Source organism: Neurospora crassa, linkage group II, assembly GCF_000182925.2.
Source record: "Neurospora crassa OR74A linkage group II, whole genome shotgun sequence".
Classification (NCBI taxonomy): Eukaryota; Fungi; Ascomycota; class Sordariomycetes; order Sordariales; family Sordariaceae; genus Neurospora; species Neurospora crassa.
Window position 1 is genome coordinate 1,583,392 of NC_026502.1, and position 17,945 is coordinate 1,601,336.

A 17,945-nucleotide genomic window follows, 5' to 3' on the forward strand; every position below is an offset into this window, starting at 1 on the left:
TCTCCATCGCATGTAACGACTGGATGGAAAAGGGTCTAGAATGGCAATTATTTATCCAGATTAAACCGATTTTATTAGTGGGGGTTGAGATGGGCGTATCGATGAACAAGAACGCATTTTTATTCTAGACCTTCAATCATGTACAAAGAAACAAGAAACACGCCCAACAAAGTCTAGCTACCGGTATCACAAAAAGACAAATCCCTTTTAACAACTTTTAACATTAATCACATTTTTCCCTGTCCTACAATCGTAAATCCGCCTATTGCGCAAGGTCCGACTCCTGAACGTTTTCAGAAACACCGTTTCCTACGGTGTCCTTTCCGGAGTTGATGGTCTGCTTGAGGGGAGGAAGCAAGCTCTTGGCAGTGTGCCTGGCCTGCTGCGCCAAAACAGCATCCATGATCACCAAAGCCGCCATGGCCTCGACAATAGGCACGGCGCGAGGCACCACGCTGGGGTCGTGTCTACCCTTGGCGGCGAGAACACCCTCCGAAGTACCATCGTAGGTGGCAGTAGTCTGCTCCTGGCCGATGGTGGCAGCAGGCTTGAAGCCGACTCTGAAGTAGATGGGCGCACCGTTGCTGATACCACCCTGGATACCACCAGAGAAGTTGGTCTTGGTGGTCAGCTTGGGGCGGGGGATGCCATTGCGAGCAGCGCCGCTGGCGGCCACGCTAGGGGGGATCTCGGTGTTCTCGGCAGAGACGAAGGGGTCGTTGTGAATCGAGCCGGGAACCTCGCAGCCTCCAAAACCGGAACCGACCTCGAAGCCCTTGGTCGCGGGAATGCTGAGCATGGCGTGCGCCAGCATGGCCTCGAGCTTGTCGAAAGCAGGCTCGCCCAAGCCGCTGGGAACGTTGCGAATGACGCAGGTGACGGTGCCGCCAATACTGTCGTGGTTGTCCCTGAACTTGGTGATCAAATCCTCCATGCGCTTGTTGGCCTCGGCATCGGGGCAACGGACGGGCAGGAAGCTGTCGACGGTCTCGCGGGTGATGGAGTTGACGAGCTTGAGGAACTCGGGGTTGGTGCTCGGGCTGGGGTGTTCGGCCGTGGGAGGGAAGAGGTGCTCGGAACCGACCGAGGAGACGAAGGCGACGATCTCGACACCGTAGGCGAGCTTGAGATACTTCTCGGCGATGGCACCAGCAGCGACACGGCCGATGGTCTCGCGGGCGGAAGAGCGGCCGCCACCCGAGGAGGCCTTGACGCCATATTTCTCGAGGTAGGTCCAGTCGGCGTGGGAAGGGCGGGGGTAGATGTCCATAGTCTTGTTACCGTAGTCTGGACAGAACAGCGTCAGCGGCAAGCAGAACAAAGAGGCTTGTGATGTAACAGCTGGCACTCACCTTTGGGGCGCTGGTCCTCGTTCATGACCAGCATGCCAATTGGCGTTCCGAGAGTGACGCCGAACTCAGTGCCGGACTGGATGATGACTCTGTCCTTCTCGTCTCTCGGGGTGGTGATGGCGCTCTGTCCGGGACGTCTGCGGGTCATCTGAGGCTGGATATCGTCCTCGGTGAGCTCCATGCCGGGAGGAACGCCATCGACAATGCAGCCGACCGACTTGCAGTGCGACTCGCCATAGCTGTTGGATTGTTAACGTTGGATGCCAATTGGCATTGCGGTTTGTTTGTAGACATACGTCGTGACACGGAAATAGTGGCCGAAGGTAGACATGGTTACGGTGGTTTGATATGGCTCGGAGAGGATGCGGAGGGAGGAGGAAGTTCAACGGAATTAATTGCCTTGTTAGCTACAATGGAAGAAGGCGTCGTGACGGTGGCGGGCCTGATGTGGTGACTCAGACAGGGATCTTTGTAAATCGCCGTCACAGAAAATTAAACAAAAAATGGAAGTTCAGGCCAGGTGTGTAAACTATGTAATCTACGCAAACGCTACCTAGATGTTGGTGATTGATGATGTATTCAATATGGTATAGCCTTAGAAATACAAAATATCATTGCCGATCTGAAGAGTCAAAGGTTAAGTCTTTTTCCAGAAGTGTGAATCAGGCGATGCGACGGAATCGACCAAAAAGAAAAAGAAATGCCCCTCGTACGCCGTCATCGGCCCTCCCGCAAGGTCCCCTGCCTGCACCAAGAATTCATATCCGAGCACGGACCACAGCACCTGGGCACATATCTTCGGTCGCCGACACGGAGGGTTTTTGGTGTTCCGTCCGGAACTGCCAGGGATGGCAAGGGTTGGGTAAGGCGAAAGCTGATGAAACTGAAGCTGAAGCCGGTCTACAGGGGGGATGTCAACAACGCCGCTGGAACCCGCCTTGCTGTGTGACATCGATTTACAGTGGATCAAAGACCATCCCGGGATGCCTTGATCACTTCTCATCAGAACTGCCTACCTCTAGTCCCGTCGTCTTGTCAGTATGGCAACCTCTTTCTGTCTTCAAAACCCCGAGGCCGGCTCTCGCGGAGTGGGATGAGTGTGACTGACGCCAGTCAGTAGACATATCAAGACACTCCAAGATGGCCGCCGTGCTTTTGCGCAACACAACCTGTGGCATCCGTTGCTTGACAAAGGGTCCGGCCTTCATCAGCACTACCGCGACTATCTCGTCCAGTCATGGCTTCGGTCTGCTCACCAAACTTCGCCGGTCTTATGGCACAACCATCAGCCAAGATCTGTTGAACAAAAAGGTCCAGGTTTATCAGTCCACTTCCAAGGACCCATATCTGAACCTTTCCATCGAGCATCACCTTCTCCAGCACTCACACCCCGAATCTTACGTCCTCTTTCTCTACATCAATGACCCTTGCGTCGTCATTGGACGCAACCAAAATCCATGGCTTGAAGTCAACTTGCCTGCCCTGCAAGAAGCAGAGGACATCAAGCTCGTTCGTCGTCGCTCCGGTGGTGGTACCGTCTTTCATGACCATGGCAATGTGAACTGGAGCGTCATCTGCCCACCCGCTGTCTTCGACCGAGACAGGCATGCCGAGATGGTTGTCCGGGCGCTCAAGGATCTGGGGGTTACCACCGCCAAGGTCAACGAGCGTCACGACATCGTTATTGCCGGTGACGGAAGGGGCAACGGACAGGACATCTTCAAGGTCTCTGGGTCCGCCTACAAGCTTACCAGGCTGAGATCACTTCACCATGGGACATGTCTTCTCAACTCCCCACGGTTGAAGAACATTGGCAAATTCCTGAGAAGTCCTGGTGAGCCGTACATCAAGGCCAGGGGTGTGGAGAGTGTGAGATCGCCAATTCGGAACGTTGATGTCGACACAGAGGAATTCACAAAGGGCGTTGTGGATGAGTTTCGCGCCATGTACGAAGAGCAGTGTGGTGAAGATGTAACAGTAAAATGTGTTGGGGAGGAGGACGTGAAAAACATGGACAATATCCGCAAGGGTATGGACGAGTTAACGGTAAGCATAAGATGCTCTAATAATCCATCTCACATTGTCGGTGACTTGTACTCATACTCGATAGTCTATTCCGTGGATATACGGCCAAACACCCCAGTTCACCTTCTCTTCTCGCCCAACTGAAGATGACCCAAGGGAACGTCCACCTCTGGACCTTGACGTACAGTCAGACGTGAGTCTCTTTCTTTATTCTCTTCGCAGCCTACTCTCACCACGCTAGATGCGCTCTCTGTTGTAGATCAAGTCGCTAACACGTCTTCAGTTCAATGTTCAGTTTACCCTTCGCCATGGTGAGATTCAGACCGCCAATGTTTCTGGCCTCAAGTACGAAGGTACTGCTATGGACGGGGACATCTACGATGGAATGATTAGCCAGACCTTGGCCAAGGGTTCAGAAGATGACAGTGCAGTTAAACTGTACGAGATCAAGGACTGGGCGACAGTTCTCAAGTCGGCTACCGCCGGGCAGGCATTCAAAGTGTCTGATTCTTCCCTGAACAGCATCTCTGAGTGGTTGAACAAGGTGTTTCCCGGGAACCACTTTCGATAACCCTTGCAGTGATGTCAAGGAGGGTGACGACGGAGATGGTAGGATTGTACAAGCGACTGCTACTCGACTGGAGAGAAACTCACCGTATCCCGAGAGGTAGCTATAGTGGAATGTCGTTGTCAGTAGGAGAAGGATCAGAACGTATACAGCTGGAGATTTCTACAATAGACATGCACATATCAAATGGCATACGGCTCATCTTGTGGTCTCGTAGTCCCTCCTAGTTGTTAAGTCGTCAAGGGGCATATGAGAGACCCGATTTAAGGGTTAGGGTTTTGTATGAAATTCCAACCGACCGAAGCTCCCAACGGACCCTTGCAGACAGTCGTCACTGACCCACGCTGTAACCAACCCGATTAGGTACCTTTGAGGCTCCTCTAACAGCTTCCCCCCACTGCCCTCATCCAACCACCGTTCCTTGCGACAACCTCAACAAACAATTCTACCGAATGAAAATGCGACCATGGCGTTGACGTGGAGGTCGTTTGACTTCTTCGATGCTACCAAGATCAAGATCGCCGACGACGAAACACGCGCCCTCTTTGAGAGCAATGCCATCTCCAGCGTCTGCTCCGGCTCCGATAGCCTCTTCCTCGGCGCCTACGATGGCCACGTCCACATTGTTGGGCGCAGCTGGAAGATCGTCCGGAGCTTCAAGGCGTATGAAACGGGGCCCATTACCCATATGCGCCAGGTCGAGGGCACCAGTCTGCTAGTCACCGTTGCTGTACGTTTGTTGCGACTTACACGCGCTACGTGGTTGTCTTGGAGGGGAAGCATGCCAGGCTGACATAAGTTGTGGTTGTTGTTGTTGTTGTGACTAGGAGGAACCAAGCACCAGCGACGCCATCAACCAACCTCTACTTAAAGTCTGGGCTCTCGATAAACCGGCCAAGAAGACGGGCATCCCGACTTGCCTAAGCAGCGTTGCTATCAACAATGGCAAGAAGCCGTTCCCGATATCCGCCTTTACCGCGACCGAAGACCTCTCCCAGCTGGCTGTTGGCTTTGCGAACGGCGCCGTCACTGTCATCCGAGGCGACTTGATCCACGACCTGGGCACGAAGCAGCGCATAATCTACGAGTCGGATGAGCCCATCACGGGCGTCGAGCTGCGCGTTGACGCCAACATTACGACCTTGTTCATCGCTACTACGTCGAGGATCCTGAAGCTGGCGATTTCAGGCAAGGGCCATGGCCAGCCACCCAGGACCGTCGAAGACCAGGGCTGTGGTGTTGGGTGCATGTCGGTTGACAAGGAGACCGGGGACATCGTGGTCGGCCGGGACGATGCGATATACTACTACACACTAGACGGAAGAGGGCCACCAATCGCATACGAAGCGCCCAAGAAGTTGGTCTCGGTGTACCAGGACTATATCGCTCTTGTCTCTCCGCCCACTAATACTGGGGAATCGGACACCATGCGACGGCGGTTCTGGGGAGCCACGGCCGACAGCATCTTCACGTTTACGCTCATACATCCGGATCTGAGGATCATTGCTCACAGCGAGTCTGTTCTTTCGGATGTTAAGCACATTGTTCAGATATGGGGCGACTTGTTCACCATTACACAGGAAGGCCAGGTAGGTTGCTCAGATATTCCTGTGGTTGTTCCAAGACTAACGCATCCAAGGTATTCCGCTATCACCAGAAATCACTGCAGCAAAGACTCGACATGCTCTACCAACGAAATCTCTATACCCTTGCCGTTGAGCTGGCTCAGAAATCCGGCATGGACGCACATCAGCAATGTATCATCTTCCGAAAATATGGCGACTACCTTTATCAAAAAGGGAACTACGACGAGGCTATGACCCAGTATATCAAGGCGATCGATACTACAGAACCATCTCAGGTTATCAGAAAATTCCTGGACACGCAGAGGATACATAACCTTATCGAGTATCTCGAGGAGCTTCATGAGCGTGGCAAAGCGACATCGGATCATACCACCCTGTTGTTGAACTGCTATGCCAAGCTCAAGGACGTGGACAAGCTGGAGAAATTCATCAAGTCTCCCGGAGACCTCAAGTTCGATCTTGACACAGCCATCTCCATGTGCAGGCAAGGAGGATACTACGACCAAGCTGCATATCTTGCCAAGAAGCACGGTGAGAACGAGCTTGTTGTTGACATCCTTATTGAGGATTCCAAGGCTTTTGACGATGCGCTCGACTTTATATGGCATTTGGATCCCGACACAGTAAGTCTACCTGACACAGCATCGCAGGAGTTATGGTGAAGTGAGAGCTAACGGGAGTAGGCCTACGCTTGTCTTATGAAGTACGCCCGCGTGCTTATTGAACATTGCTCAATGGACGCGACTCGTCTCTTCGTCGATTATTATACCAGCAAATACAAACCAAGGATAGATCCTCCTGCCGTGTCTCCCGACGCTCCTGTCACGAACAATGGGGGAGGCTTTGTAACCGGAGCTGCAAACGCCGTCCAAAACCTCAGCAATCTCTTGCCGCTACCGTACATGAACCCATTGGCTGTAGGGTCAAACAGCCAGGCGGCAACCAAGCCAACCGTCAGTGATGCTGAGGTGGTCAAGCCAGAAGGGCTGGCAACACCCACTTACACACCTCCCCGGCCTCGAACGGCCTTCTCTTCCTTCATCGACCATCCGGACGAGTTCATCATCTTCCTGGAAGCCCTCCTTAAAGAGGGCACCAACTCCTTGTCAGAAGCCGACAAGATTGATATACACACCACCCTCTTTGAGATGTACCTCCACAAGGCCAACGAGAAGCCAGGTAACGATCAGCACCGAGAAGAATGGGAATCCAAAGCCAAGTCCCTCATCATCTCCTCCCCTCCCAAAGACTCCACAGCAACATCAGTAGTACCACCGCCCACAACCCCCGGCGCCCTCCCCAAAATCGAAAACTCCAACGTCCTCCTACTCTCGCACCTCGCCTCCTTCCGCACCGGCACCGTTCTGATGCAAGAACAATCCAACCTCCTCTTTGACATCTTCCGCTCCTACACCTCGGCGCGGGACACCAAAGGCGCCATCCGCGCCCTCCACAAATACGGTCCTTCGGAGCCCCAGCTCTACCCGCTCGCCCTCTCCTATCTGACTAGTTCTCCTACCATCCTCTCCGAAGCCGGCGAGGCCGAGCTCTCTGCCATCTTGGAAAAAATCGACCGCGACGGCCTGATGGCTCCCCTCCAAGTCGTCCAGACGCTAAGCAAGCACGGCGTGGCGACGATGGGTATGTTGAAGCCGTATTTGCAGGGGCGGATCGAGAGGGAGAGGAAGGAAATCAGGGAGAATCGGAGGGATGTGGAGGCTTTTAGGAAGGAGACGGAGCAGAGAAGGCAGGAGCTGGAGGAGCTGGAGACCAAGCCGCAGGTGTTTCAGGCGACGAGGTGCGGCGTTTGTGGAGGTGGACTGGAGAGGGAGTTGCCGGTTGTGCACTTTTTATGTAGACATAGTTTCCATGGGAGGTGTTTGAGGGGGGTGGCGGGGGTCAATGTTGACGTTAGGGGAGGTGGTGGTGGTAGAGAGGCAGGAGAGGCAGCAGAGGGAGGTGAGTGTCCGTTGTGTGCCAAGGATAATGCGACCATTAGGGCGTTGAAGAAGAGTCAGGAGGAGAACGCAGAACGGCATGAGTTGTTTAGGGATGATTTGGAGAGGAGCGAGGATCGGTTTAAGACGGTTGCGCAGTGGTTTGGGAGGGGGGTGATGAGCGTGCCGAATGTTGAGTGAATGAATGGGTGACGAAGAGAGAGGATTGATGTTATGAACAAGTTATGATAAATGGTTTTATTGTGCAAATATATGTAGTTCGAAGCATGAAGGAGTTTTTGGTTAGGTTTAATGATTCAAGTCATATGTCATGGTTCAAGAGATCCCCCTTTTCTTTCCAACTTTATCTACATGATGTAATCTGAGAATACCGGAACCTTCGTTTTGGAAAGTGTTAAGAGTCTGGTTTTAGATATCACACATCAGTCCAGAACCAGTTTGCTTTCTTGAAAATTTCTTAATGCTTTTTTTCATCATTGGTCTTCAGCCATAATTCCTAATGTGACTATAGTCAGTCTGTTTCTCCTTCTCCTAACCCAAATTATCCCAGCCTTACTGTCTTGTGGGCCATTTCTGTCCTCTATATATACTTGAAACTTTTTCTCGTTCATGGCAACGCTCCCAAATGTCATCCTCCTCTATCACTTCTCCTCTCATGAAAGTCATCCTCCCCATCTTCCTCCCGTTTCCACACAGCACAGCACAACATCCATCCCCTAACAACGCACCTCTGCCACTGTCTTTCCTCATATCTTCAGATCCTCCCACTTTTAACCATCTCCCAAACCGCCACAGCCCTCTCCAACCCGCCCACCACGCCCTCAAAAGCCGCCCACACCGCATCCCTGCCCCCTCCAACGGGAACCCACTTCGCCTTGCGGCCTGTCTTTTGATAATACTCTCTAATCTCCCTTTTCCGCTTCTCCATAATCTCCTGTCTCCTCTTCTCCGCTTCGTCAGCCAGCGCCTCGATTCTCTGTTTCGAGCGCACGAGCGAGTCGGCCAGGTAGGCCAATTCTTGCTGCTTTTCTGGGCTGCTGTTGCTGGAGTTATTAAACACCGTCCAGAACTGTTTCAGGAACTCGGCGGTCGTAGCGCAGGTTAGCGTAGCGCGGTGGGCAATGTCCGTCGGCAACGACATGGGTCGTTCTTCGGACGCATTGGTGGTGGTGGTGTGCGAGCCACCGTGGGTGGTGGTGGTGGTGAGGTGCGACCGAGCGGACTTCATGCTCTCGAGGATCTGGTTCTGGGCGAACCGTAGCGCAGCGCGGGAGCCGACGTGTTGGGGCTTGGGTCCGCTTTTAGAGTCCAGAGAGTTATTACCCTCGTCGTCAGAGTCGGGATCGACCCCGATGGACCGGTGGAGATCGATGCCGCCGCGCCCGTCCGAGTCGAGAGTGTCCATGTCCGCTTGCACTTCGAAGAGCACGTCCGAGGGGACTTGGGTGGCGTAGAGGCGCGCGTCGGCGGCTTCTTGGTCGGTGAGCGAGGGCTGGTTGCCTGTGAAGAAGGTGGAGGTGTCCTTGACGGAAAGCCGGATCAGCTGGGCCTCGGCGTCGCCACGGAGGTCTTGCAGGGCGAGTTGTTTGGATAGGGCGTCGGCGATGCCGTCTTTGGAGTAGGAGGCGGCGGAGGGGTCGACGTCTGTGGGGGCGACGTTGGCCATGATTTTCTCGGAGAGCGAATTGAGCGTTTTGATGATGGGGATGTTGGCGCGCGGACGCATCTCGACGTCTTTGAGGTTGCCACCCCTGAAGCCACCTTGGTTTTCTTCGTTGCCTTCGATGTTGATGATGGGGGGCACACTCGTGGCGGTGATCTTGGCTGGGACTGCCATGGTGTTGTCGGCTTCGAGATACTTGTCGAATAAGGGGTCGGTGTTGTCATTGTCGGTGATGCGCTCGCCGCGGAGCTTCTTGGAGAGACGGCTGAGAAAGAAGCGGGACCAGAACTCGGACTCTGTGAGCTTGGGGACGTTCTCGTTGTAGATGCGCTTGACCAGTGGGTGTTGTTGGAAGATGAGCTGGACCTGCTCATGGTTGATGTTCAACTTGAGCTCGCCGTTCTCGGTCCGGGGCTTGATGGTTGATAGGACGTTATATGAGCCCTTCTTCTGGTTCAGCTCGATGGCATAGGCACGTAGCAGGCTGATGCGGGTGGCCCAGAACTGGCTGTTGAAGGAGGCATCTGATAATGAATCTGGCTTGGACAGCTTTGCGTCGTTATATATATGGGCCAAGGCCTTATCCTTCTTCATGAGGGACTGCTGAAGTTCTACATCGGCCTTTAGCATGTCGTCTTCGAACCAGCGAAACGGCAAATGCTTCGAGTTCACGGCACTGGCCATGGCCATGGCGGCAGAGGCGCCGGCGCCGTTGGGGCCAGACTTTGCCGGCTTGGGTAGAGAAGGGTCATCGCCACGAAGCTCAGCAATGATCTGAGAGAGAAGATCCTTGATGGCATCGGCCTCATTCCTGGCCTCGGTGGCATGTGTGAACTGGAAGGGATAGGCAGCCGGATCGGCTCCGGGCGCCTTGGGTTTCTCGACGACTCTCAAGACGACCTTGGGATTCGTCTTGGGGGTCTGTTGGAGGTTTGTGATGTTGGATACGGAAAGTGAGATGACGGGTGGGCCAGTGCCCGGCAAGGGGCTCCATATCAGGGCTGTCTTGTCTGGGGTTAATGTGATGATGCCCTCTCTTTTTTTGTAAGAGGCCTGTCCCCGGGGAATCTCAATCGGGGCCATGTTGGCTAGGTAGTCCTCTCCCTAACCGCCCGTTGAATATCTCAAGTCCACGCTCAATGCCCAGTTCCCAATCTTTTGATGTTATAAAGACGGACCAGCCTCGCAATGTGTTCCTTGACAAGGATGTATTAACGCGATACGTATGTCACAGCGTGCTCGTGTACTACGCCTTACTGATATCGAAGAGAGACGGGAGAGTCGTCAAGGTACACGGCATTAGACGATGATGGACGTGGTGATGTAGTGTAGTAACGCCAAGCAAATCTAATCCAGGTCCCGTCAGTCTTGAATCCGGGGTGAGGCATTGGCTGCTGCGGATGTCGTTGCGGGATGGTGAGTGGGTGGTGAGTTTACATAGTGTAGTAGGTAGTTTATGCGTGGCAGGCAGGCAGGCGGCAGCTGAGGCTGCAGTGGAGCACGACTACTAACAATTCCATGGTCGCCCTGGGGCTGTTCAACTAGTGTAAAGAACTTGAACTTCAGGTTTCAGCTCGGGAAGGTTCCACTTTGAACCGACAGACAGTGTCACGGCAGCTGTCCACCCAGGTCGGATCTCTGGCCACCACAGGACCTGAGCTCTGGGCGACGAACTGCTGCAGGTGCCGTGGGTGGGAAATGCCAAGGATCTGAAGCCAGCGCAGAGCTTGGACAACAGCAACTGCACTGCAGCGAACCAGTCACGGCCAGCCAATGAGAGTTGGGGGATTTAACACTGTGACGTGCAGTCAATGCTGCAACTGGCTCAATAATGAAGAAGAAGTTGAAGGTGGCAGCTGACGATGCAGGATTTTGTAGTGAATTACACAATCGAAACCAACAGCCAAACCTCAAAGTCATTTCGATAAACCACTCGAGACGAGATCGAGACGAGATCTAGACTCGGTTCGCTTGTCTCTTCTTTGACAAAATGGATTTGATAAATGACTTTTGCAAAAGTCACATGATACTACGGCAAGTCACAAGGCGGTCAGTGCCAAGTAGCTAATTGAACCCAAACCCATAACCCAGGATACCGACCAGACCATGTCTAGCGCAGTTCCATCAGTTCGATGCCCCAAGCGAAAGCTTCGAAAAGTTCGCGCTCAAAGATGGGACCGAAAGCGTTACCGTACATTTCCACCTCGGACATGGAAGTTTTCCCCACTTTCCACGGTAAGATTGGATACTTGGTCCAAAAAGACGGGAACCGTGATTTCCGGGGAAAAGGGACTCGGGTCAGGTCTCGGAGCCTCCAACTCCAGTCTCGACGGGAGGTGCGGGAGCCAATGCGTAATGAAATAATTACAGTAGCACTCTCCAGACCGTAACTTCCAGCTCTTCCACACTTTCCCAGTTTGCTGCGTGCCCGATGACTTGTCATGGAGACACAGCTCCCGTCCCCCTCCTTGAAACCACAGAAACTCCACGACTTCCGGTTATGCTTGCTGTTACCGTGGTCACCGCTCGAACCGTGAACTCCGTCGTGACTTTTGGACAAACAACAAGAGGGAGGACGGATTCGAGTAGATGATGGATATGATATCTCTTCGTGTATTCCATTGTGTACGCTACTACGTATGGGTATGTAGCAGACTGAGCAGTAAATAACTGAAGGTAGGCGAGTTTGCGGCTATGGAGGTACCGAGAGAATCTCACATTGATGTCCCCTTCAAGTTTGTTGGGTCCCGGGCGTCTTCGATGTATTTGTTCCCAGTGCGAGAAGCTGGGTAGCTCCACCCAGTTTCGCCGGCTCCACAATGTTAAAGCTATGGCCAAGAGAAGCATCCAGGGCGCACTGCACTGAGTGCGCTTGTAGCGGCGCAACGGCGGGAGCCGAGGGGGAGGGAGCCTCACTTGTGCTTCAGCAAGTGCCGTCATCGTCCCCTCCACAGAGCCGTGCAGATGCCTTGATGCTCACTGTACGAGCTACTTCAGTCCACTCAATTCAGTTCGTTAGTTCTGTCAATTCCACAGGGCGGGCAGAACGGGAGTCAGCAGGCATGCACAGCAGCACAGCTGGACGGCAGCACTCGCTCGCTCTTGCAGTTTGCACCGACAGGTCGACCGACCGCCCGACTCCAGTGAGTGGACGGAGCAACTCGACGCACCTGCACGGCGGGCAGAGTGAGGCCCTTTTTTTCCGTCGCTGCATTCCCGCCGCCCCTTCCCCCGACACCAACGAAACATCAAAAACACCAACGTCTGTCGTCCCCCTCCCCTCCAAATCTCGATCCTCTCGTCTTCTCTCCCCCTCTCTCCCCATTCCCCCCCTCAAGAGTCGACGACGACGACCGAGACCTAGACTTACTCCGCCGCTCCTTTTGCCTTTTGCGCATCCCCCCCCCCCAAATCTCCCCTCTTCCAGATTGTACACACAAAACAAAACCCCGCTGCTTGGATTGCGCTTTCGGTTTCTGCGTCCTAATACCCTCACCTCACAACAGCCACCCATCATGTTGCGCGGTTCCATCCGGGCCCTGCAGACCGCAGGCGCCTCAAAACGATGCTATTCCCAGGTCGCCCAGACCACCAGGGCCTCCCTCAAGCCCGCCGTTGGCCGCCGTCCCCTGGCCGTCTCCCAGCAGAGGCGCCATGAGAGCGCCCTCCACAGCCCGCCCGACCCCAACGACAACTTCCTCTCGGGCAGCGCCGCCAACTATATCGACGAGATGTACCTCCAGTGGAAGCAGGACCCCAAGAGCGTCCACGTCTCGTGGCAGGTCTACTTCAAGAACATGGAGAGCGGCAACATGCCCATCTCCCAGGCCTTCCAGCCTCCTCCCAGCCTGGTTCCCGGTGCCGCCAACGTGGTGCCCGGTCTCGCTGCCGGCGCCGGCGTCGGCATTGGCGAGGGTGCCAACGTCACCAACCACTTGAAGGTCCAGCTCCTCGTCCGCGCCTACCAGGCCCGTGGTCACCACAAGGCCAACATTGACCCTCTGGGCATCCGCAACACTCCTGCCTCCAAGGGCTTCGGCAACATCAGGCCCAAGGAGCTCACCCCCGAATACTACGGCTTCACCGAGAAGGATCTCGACACCGAGTACAGCCTCGGCCCCGGCATCCTCCCCCGTTTCGCCCGCGATGGCCGCGAGAAGATGACGCTCCGCGAGATCATCGACGCCTGCGAGAAGATCTACTGCGGCTCCTATGGTGTCGAGTTCATCCACATCCCCGACAGGGAGAAGTGCGACTGGCTCCGTGAGCGTCTCGAGATCCCCCAGCCTTTCAAGTACTCGATCGATGAGAAGCGCCGCATTCTCGACCGCCTCATCTGGTCCTCCAGCTTCGAGTCCTTCCTCGCCACCAAGTACCCCAACGACAAGCGTTTCGGTCTCGAGGGTTGCGAGACCCTTGTTCCTGGTATGAAGGCCCTCATCGACCGCTCCGTTGACTACGGCGTCAAGGACATCGTCATTGGTATGCCCCATCGTGGCCGTCTCAACGTCCTCTCCAACGTCGTCCGCAAGCCCAACGAGGCCATCTTTTCCGAATTCGCCGGCATGGCCGGTGCCGATGAGGAGGGTTCCGGTGATGTCAAGTACCACTTGGGTATGAACTTCGAGCGCCCTACCCCCTCGGGCAAGCGCGTCCAGCTCTCCCTCGTTGCCAACCCCTCGCATCTCGAGGCTGAGGACCCCGTCGTCCTCGGCAAGGTCCGCGCCATCCAGCACTACAACAACGACGAGAGTGACCACAAGAGCGCCATGGGTGTCCTCCTCCACGGTGATGCCGCCATCGCTGGTCAGGGTATCGTCTACGAGTGCTTGGGCTTCCACAACCTCCCCGCCTTCTCTACCGGTGGTACCATCCACTTGGTTGTCAACAACCAGATCGGTTTCACCACTGACCCCCGTTTTGCCCGCTCCACTGCCTACTGCACGGATATCGCCAAGGCCATTGACGCCCCTGTCTTCCACGTCAATGCTGACGATGTCGAGGCTGTCAACTTCGTCTGCCAGCTCGCTTCTGACTGGCGTGCCGAGTTCAAGCAGGATGTTATCATCGACCTTGTCTGCTACCGCAAGCACGGCCACAACGAGACCGACCAGCCTGCCTTTACTCAGCCCCTCATGTACAAGCGCATCAGCGAAAAGAGCCCTCAGATCGACATCTACGTTGACCAGCTCCTCAAGGAGGGCACCTTCACCAAGGAGGACATCGAGGAGCACAAGCAGTGGGTCTGGGGCATGCTCGAGGAGAGCTTCTCCAAGTCCAAGGACTACCAGCCCACTTCCAAGGAGTGGACCACCAGCGCCTGGAACAACTTCAAGAGCCCCAAGGAGCTTGCTAGCGAGGTTCTCCCCCACATGCCTACCGCGGTTGACAAGCCGACCCTTGAGCACATTGGTACCGTCATTGGCAGCACTCCCGAGGGCTTCCATGCCCACCGTAACCTGAAGCGTATCCTGACCAACCGCACCAAGTCCGTTGTGGAGGGCAAGGGCATCGACTGGGCTACCGCTGAGGCTCTTGCCTTTGGTACCCTCGTCAAGGAGGGCCACCACGTCCGTATCACCGGTCAGGATGTCGAGCGTGGTACCTTCTCTCAGCGCCACGCCGTCTTCCACGACCAGGAGACTGAAGACACCTACATTCCTCTCCAGCATATCAGCGAGGACCAGGCCCCCTTCGTCATCTCCAACTCTTCCCTCTCCGAGTATGGTATCCTCGGTTTCGAGTACGGTTACTCTCTCCAGGACCCCAACGGCTTCAACATGTGGGAGGCCCAGTTCGGTGATTTCGCCAACACTGCTCAGGTCATCATTGATCAGTTCCTTGCCTCTGGTGAGAGCAAGTGGATGCAGCGTACCGGCCTCGTCATGTCTCTCCCCCACGGTTATGACGGCCAGGGTCCCGAGCACTCTTCCGCTCGTATGGAGCGTTTCCTCTCGCTTTGCAACGAGGATCCTCGCATCTACCCCTCCCCCGAGAAGCTTGAACGTCAGCACCAGGACTGCAACATGCAGATTGCCTACATGACCTCCCCTGCCAACCTCTTCCACATTCTCCGCCGCCAGCTGAAGAGACAGTTCCGCAAGCGTAAGTTTCCGTGGTTGAACTAGCACGTATCTCGTCAAAATGCTAACTTTGTGTCACTTAGCTCTCGTCATTTTCTTCTCCAAGGCGCTCTTGCGTCACCCCGTTGCTCGTTCCGACATCGAGGAGTTCACTGACGACGCCCACTTCCGCTGGATCCTTCCCGACTCTGCTCACCAGACTGGTGAGATCAAGGCCCCTGAGGAGATTGAGCGTGTCATTCTCTGCACTGGTCAGGTCTATGCCGCTCTCCTCAAGCACCGCCAGGACAACAAGATCGACAACGTCGCCATCACTCGTATCGAGCAGCTCCACCCCTTCCCCTGGGAGCAGCTCCGTGAGAACCTCGACCAGTACACCAACGCCAAGACCATCGTCTGGGCCCAGGAGGAGCCCCTCAACGCTGGTGCCTGGTCTTACACCCAGCCTCGTCTTGAGACTCTTCTCAACCACACCAAGCACCATGACCGCAAGCACGTCATGTACGCTGGTCGTGCTCCCAGCGCTTCTGTCGCTACTGGCAAGAAGTCTTCTCACGTCAAGGAGGAGAAGGAGCTTGTCGACATGGCTTTCTCTGTTACTCAGAGCAAGCTCAAGGGCGAGTAAAGGGTGTGTCGGAAGAGATAGCGATGATGAAGAAAGCAAAGTAAAAAGGAAGCAGCAAAAGTCGAACAACCACCAACACGGCGGAGACCTAGGTCTGTGTATTATGGATGCGCGTGCATAAGGACGGGATTTCGGGGCGGATAGAGAGTGTTTATTGGTTTTGGGATGGGAAGGTGTTCTTCCTTTGTTCTTCCTCTTCCCTTCACTGACGAATACTACATGGTGTTTTTCTCTTGTTCATAATTGTATCTGTATTCGGTTCCTGTTCACTGCATACCTGGGTTGTTGGGTTTTTGGAAATAATGAATGGATGTGATACCAAATGTTTACTCTCCTTGCACAACAATACATTCATTCGATGATTGTTCAAGCTTGATCTCATTCTCCAGCTTCGATCTCAAGTGACCTGCTTTGTTTTGTTTACTTTGGTGGACTTGTTTGTCCCTTTGAAAGGGGGGATCAACAAGGGGGTAGCACCGTCCGGTAACCCCGGAGATCATCCTCACCTTCCTACTATCCGCAGATCGGACTGACGAGATCTTGATAGCGTTTACATATCTTGCAGCCCAACTGATACACTACGTCCATCTACGCTGCACTTTCACCTTATCTCAACAACTTGATGCGGCTGATAGGCCGCTATATGATGTGGACAGTTGCACTGCACTAATACCCGAGAACGGGGTAGCGTCTGTAGGTAAGCTCCCTTGGCACTTAAACGGAAGCTCCTCCCCACAAGTAGTTGAGAGCTTTGACGATCGTGTAACTTACAAGACATACGAACATACCGTATCACAAAGGTATCATGGTACTTTAATTTTCATCACCTCGCCGGGGGACAGTTCCCTGAAATATGTACAGTAATCCCCAGCACACCTGGCATTTTCTTAGGCACAAAAGACAAAAAAGTGGCAGAATGGATGATGGCAATGGATGAATGAGGGGGGGTTCAAACCCCCATCTTGTGGAGAAAAACTTTCACCGTGTCAACGAGCGAGCGAGCGAGGGATTATTACCCGAGTGGTTCCGAAAGACCCGACCGCTAGGACAAGCGTCGAAGCGTTTTAAAGAACGACGGGAACGAACGGACTTTGTGGGCGCGGAGAACCGAGCGGAGTAAACAAGACAATCCCCGACATCACCGAAAAAAAAAAAAAAAAAAAAAAAAAAAAAAAAAAAAAAAAAAAAAAAAAAAAAACGAAACGACACGAGACGAAAAGAGCCGCCGGCCGCTTCGTGATTGATTGATGATCCGGGCGTCCGTCGGCCAATTGCCATTGCCATACATATGCCATATGCCATATGCCATATGGCAATGCCCAAAAAGACCGAAAACGAAACGAAACGAGGCCAACGCAGCTGGGTACATTACACTACACTACACTAATGTAATGGATTGCAAAGCCCCACGAACGGTAACATTGATGGAGGTAGTAATAGGACAGGAAACGTACACTACAATAAGCTCCTGAAAGAAGATACCTCTACGTATGTACAACTACATAGTAGACATGCGAAAAAGGAAAGATGGCGATTGGTTGATAGGTAGGTATTCATGGTCTACTACGAAGATAAGATCGAAATGAGAGAGAGAGAGAGAGATAGACGGCTAGACTAGACGGTCACGGAACAGCCTCCTCGCTCAAAATAGTGTAGGCGCAGGTAAGTAAGGAAGCACAAAGACAGTTGCTTGAACTGAAAAGATGTACAACTGTACTTCGAATACGGTACATATGCTTCTGGGTAGGTAGGTAGTGAGAAGAAGTAAGTATACTAACAAGCCAACTCGTGATCGAAGAAGGGTTGCTATATTGGAAGCATTGAATGGAGGAACTGGGAATGGCGTCACTACTCCCTCTACCTATCCTCCGCGTTCGTGTTCGTGAATCCCACGTTCAACATCTGTGAGATCCGACTGGACGTGCTCAAGTTATTATAACAATATGGTTACCTCCTGCACTGGCAGGTTGTATAGCGTTGGTGCTGATGTCGAGCATCAACTATAGTGTGTCACAGAGATGTCCAGCTGCTTAACAGTATAAACCATTCTTCATCAAGGTTGGTGGTATCAAGTCACTGGTAAAC

At 53.8% G+C, this 17,945-nt stretch overlaps 5 protein-coding genes across 8 annotated transcripts; 3 read left to right on the plus strand and 2 right to left on the minus strand.

The window, feature by feature from the left end:
• Window positions 1-54: 54 nt before the first annotated feature.
• aro-3 (aromatic-3) lies at window positions 55-1,985 on the minus strand. Its single transcript, XM_958150.3, has 3 exons — window positions 1,649-1,985; window positions 1,353-1,591; window positions 55-1,287 (listed from the first exon to the last, which is right to left on the minus strand). The coding sequence occupies exons 1-3, from the start codon at window positions 1,681-1,683 to the stop codon at window positions 263-265; spliced, it is 1,299 nt and encodes a 432-aa protein (XP_963243.1). The 5' UTR covers window positions 1,684-1,985; the 3' UTR covers window positions 55-262.
• Window positions 1,986-2,169: 184 nt separating this feature from the next.
• On the plus strand, window positions 2,170-4,142 carry NCU05421 (lipoyltransferase and lipoate-protein ligase). Of its 4 annotated transcripts, none has more exons than XM_011395275.1 (4): window positions 2,188-2,390; window positions 2,470-3,398; window positions 3,463-3,570; window positions 3,661-4,135. In XM_011395275.1, exons 2-4 carry the CDS (start codon window positions 2,493-2,495, stop codon window positions 3,946-3,948), a joined length of 1,302 nt encoding a protein of 433 aa, XP_011393577.1. In that variant the 5' UTR covers window positions 2,188-2,390; window positions 2,470-2,492; the 3' UTR covers window positions 3,949-4,135. The 4 variants fall into 4 exon arrangements, with proteins under 4 accessions (XP_011393576.1, XP_011393577.1, XP_011393574.1 ...); XM_011395272.1 differs by having other exon boundaries at window positions 2,473-3,398; XM_011395273.1 differs by having other exon boundaries at window positions 2,188-2,386; window positions 2,473-3,398.
• Window positions 4,143-4,356: 214 nt separating this feature from the next.
• NCU05422 (vacuolar protein sorting protein) lies at window positions 4,357-7,800 on the plus strand. The gene is made up of 4 exons (XM_958152.3): window positions 4,357-4,675; window positions 4,773-5,534; window positions 5,585-6,154; window positions 6,215-7,800. The coding sequence occupies exons 1-4, from the start codon at window positions 4,412-4,414 to the stop codon at window positions 7,667-7,669; spliced, it is 3,051 nt and encodes a 1,016-aa protein (XP_963245.3). The 5' UTR covers window positions 4,357-4,411; the 3' UTR covers window positions 7,670-7,800.
• Window positions 7,801-7,929: 129 nt separating this feature from the next.
• Window positions 7,930-10,635, minus strand: NCU05423 (hypothetical protein). Its single transcript, XM_958153.2, has one exon. It carries the CDS (start codon window positions 10,233-10,235, stop codon window positions 8,244-8,246), a length of 1,992 nt encoding a protein of 663 aa, XP_963246.1. The 5' UTR covers window positions 10,236-10,635; the 3' UTR covers window positions 7,930-8,243.
• Window positions 10,636-12,196: 1,561 nt separating this feature from the next.
• Window positions 12,197-16,464, plus strand: tca-7 (tricarboxylic acid-7). Its single transcript, XM_958155.3, has 2 exons — window positions 12,197-15,257; window positions 15,319-16,464. Exons 1-2 carry the CDS (start codon window positions 12,215-12,217, stop codon window positions 15,858-15,860), a joined length of 3,585 nt encoding a protein of 1,194 aa, XP_963248.3. The 5' UTR covers window positions 12,197-12,214; the 3' UTR covers window positions 15,861-16,464.
• The last annotated feature ends 1,481 nt before the right edge of the window (window positions 16,465-17,945 follow it).

What these genes read in the sequence shown, in the direction of transcription:
- NCU05423 (XM_958153.2), bottom strand. Translation starts at nt 10,235, where the DNA reads ATGGCCCCGATTGAGATTCCCCGGGGACAGGCCTCTTACAAAAAAAGA.
- NCU05422 (XM_958152.3), top strand. Translation starts at nt 4,412, where the DNA reads ATGGCGTTGACGTGGAGGTCGTTTGACTTCTTCGATGCTACCAAGATC. An exon ending in GTCTGCTAGTCACCGTTGCT is followed by an intron (nt 4,676 to 4,772) that starts GTACGTTTGTTG and finishes TGTTGTGACTAG; the next exon opens with GAGGAACCAAGCACCAGCGA. An exon ending in CCATTACACAGGAAGGCCAG is followed by an intron (nt 5,535 to 5,584) that starts GTAGGTTGCTCA and finishes AACGCATCCAAG; the next exon opens with GTATTCCGCTATCACCAGAA.
- aro-3 (XM_958150.3), bottom strand. Translation starts at nt 1,683, where the DNA reads ATGTCTACCTTCGGCCACTATTTCCGTGTCACGAC. An exon ending in CACTATTTCCGTGTCACGAC is followed by an intron (nt 1,592 to 1,648) that starts GTATGTCTACAA and finishes ACAATCCAACAG; the next exon opens with CTATGGCGAGTCGCACTGCA. An exon ending in CGAGGACCAGCGCCCCAAAG is followed by an intron (nt 1,288 to 1,352) that starts GTGAGTGCCAGC and finishes TGTTCTGTCCAG; the next exon opens with ACTACGGTAACAAGACTATG.
- tca-7 (XM_958155.3), top strand. Translation starts at nt 12,215, where the DNA reads ATGCACAGCAGCACAGCTGGACGGCAGCACTCGCTCGCTCTTGCAGTT. An exon ending in GAAGAGACAGTTCCGCAAGC is followed by an intron (nt 15,258 to 15,318) that starts GTAAGTTTCCGT and finishes TGTGTCACTTAG; the next exon opens with CTCTCGTCATTTTCTTCTCC.
- NCU05421 (XM_011395274.1), top strand. Translation starts at nt 2,493, where the DNA reads ATGGCCGCCGTGCTTTTGCGCAACACAACCTGTGGCATCCGTTGCTTG. An exon ending in AGGGTATGGACGAGTTAACG is followed by an intron (nt 3,399 to 3,462) that starts GTAAGCATAAGA and finishes CATACTCGATAG; the next exon opens with TCTATTCCGTGGATATACGG. An exon ending in ACCTTGACGTACAGTCAGAC is followed by an intron (nt 3,571 to 3,660) that starts GTGAGTCTCTTT and finishes ACACGTCTTCAG; the next exon opens with TTCAATGTTCAGTTTACCCT.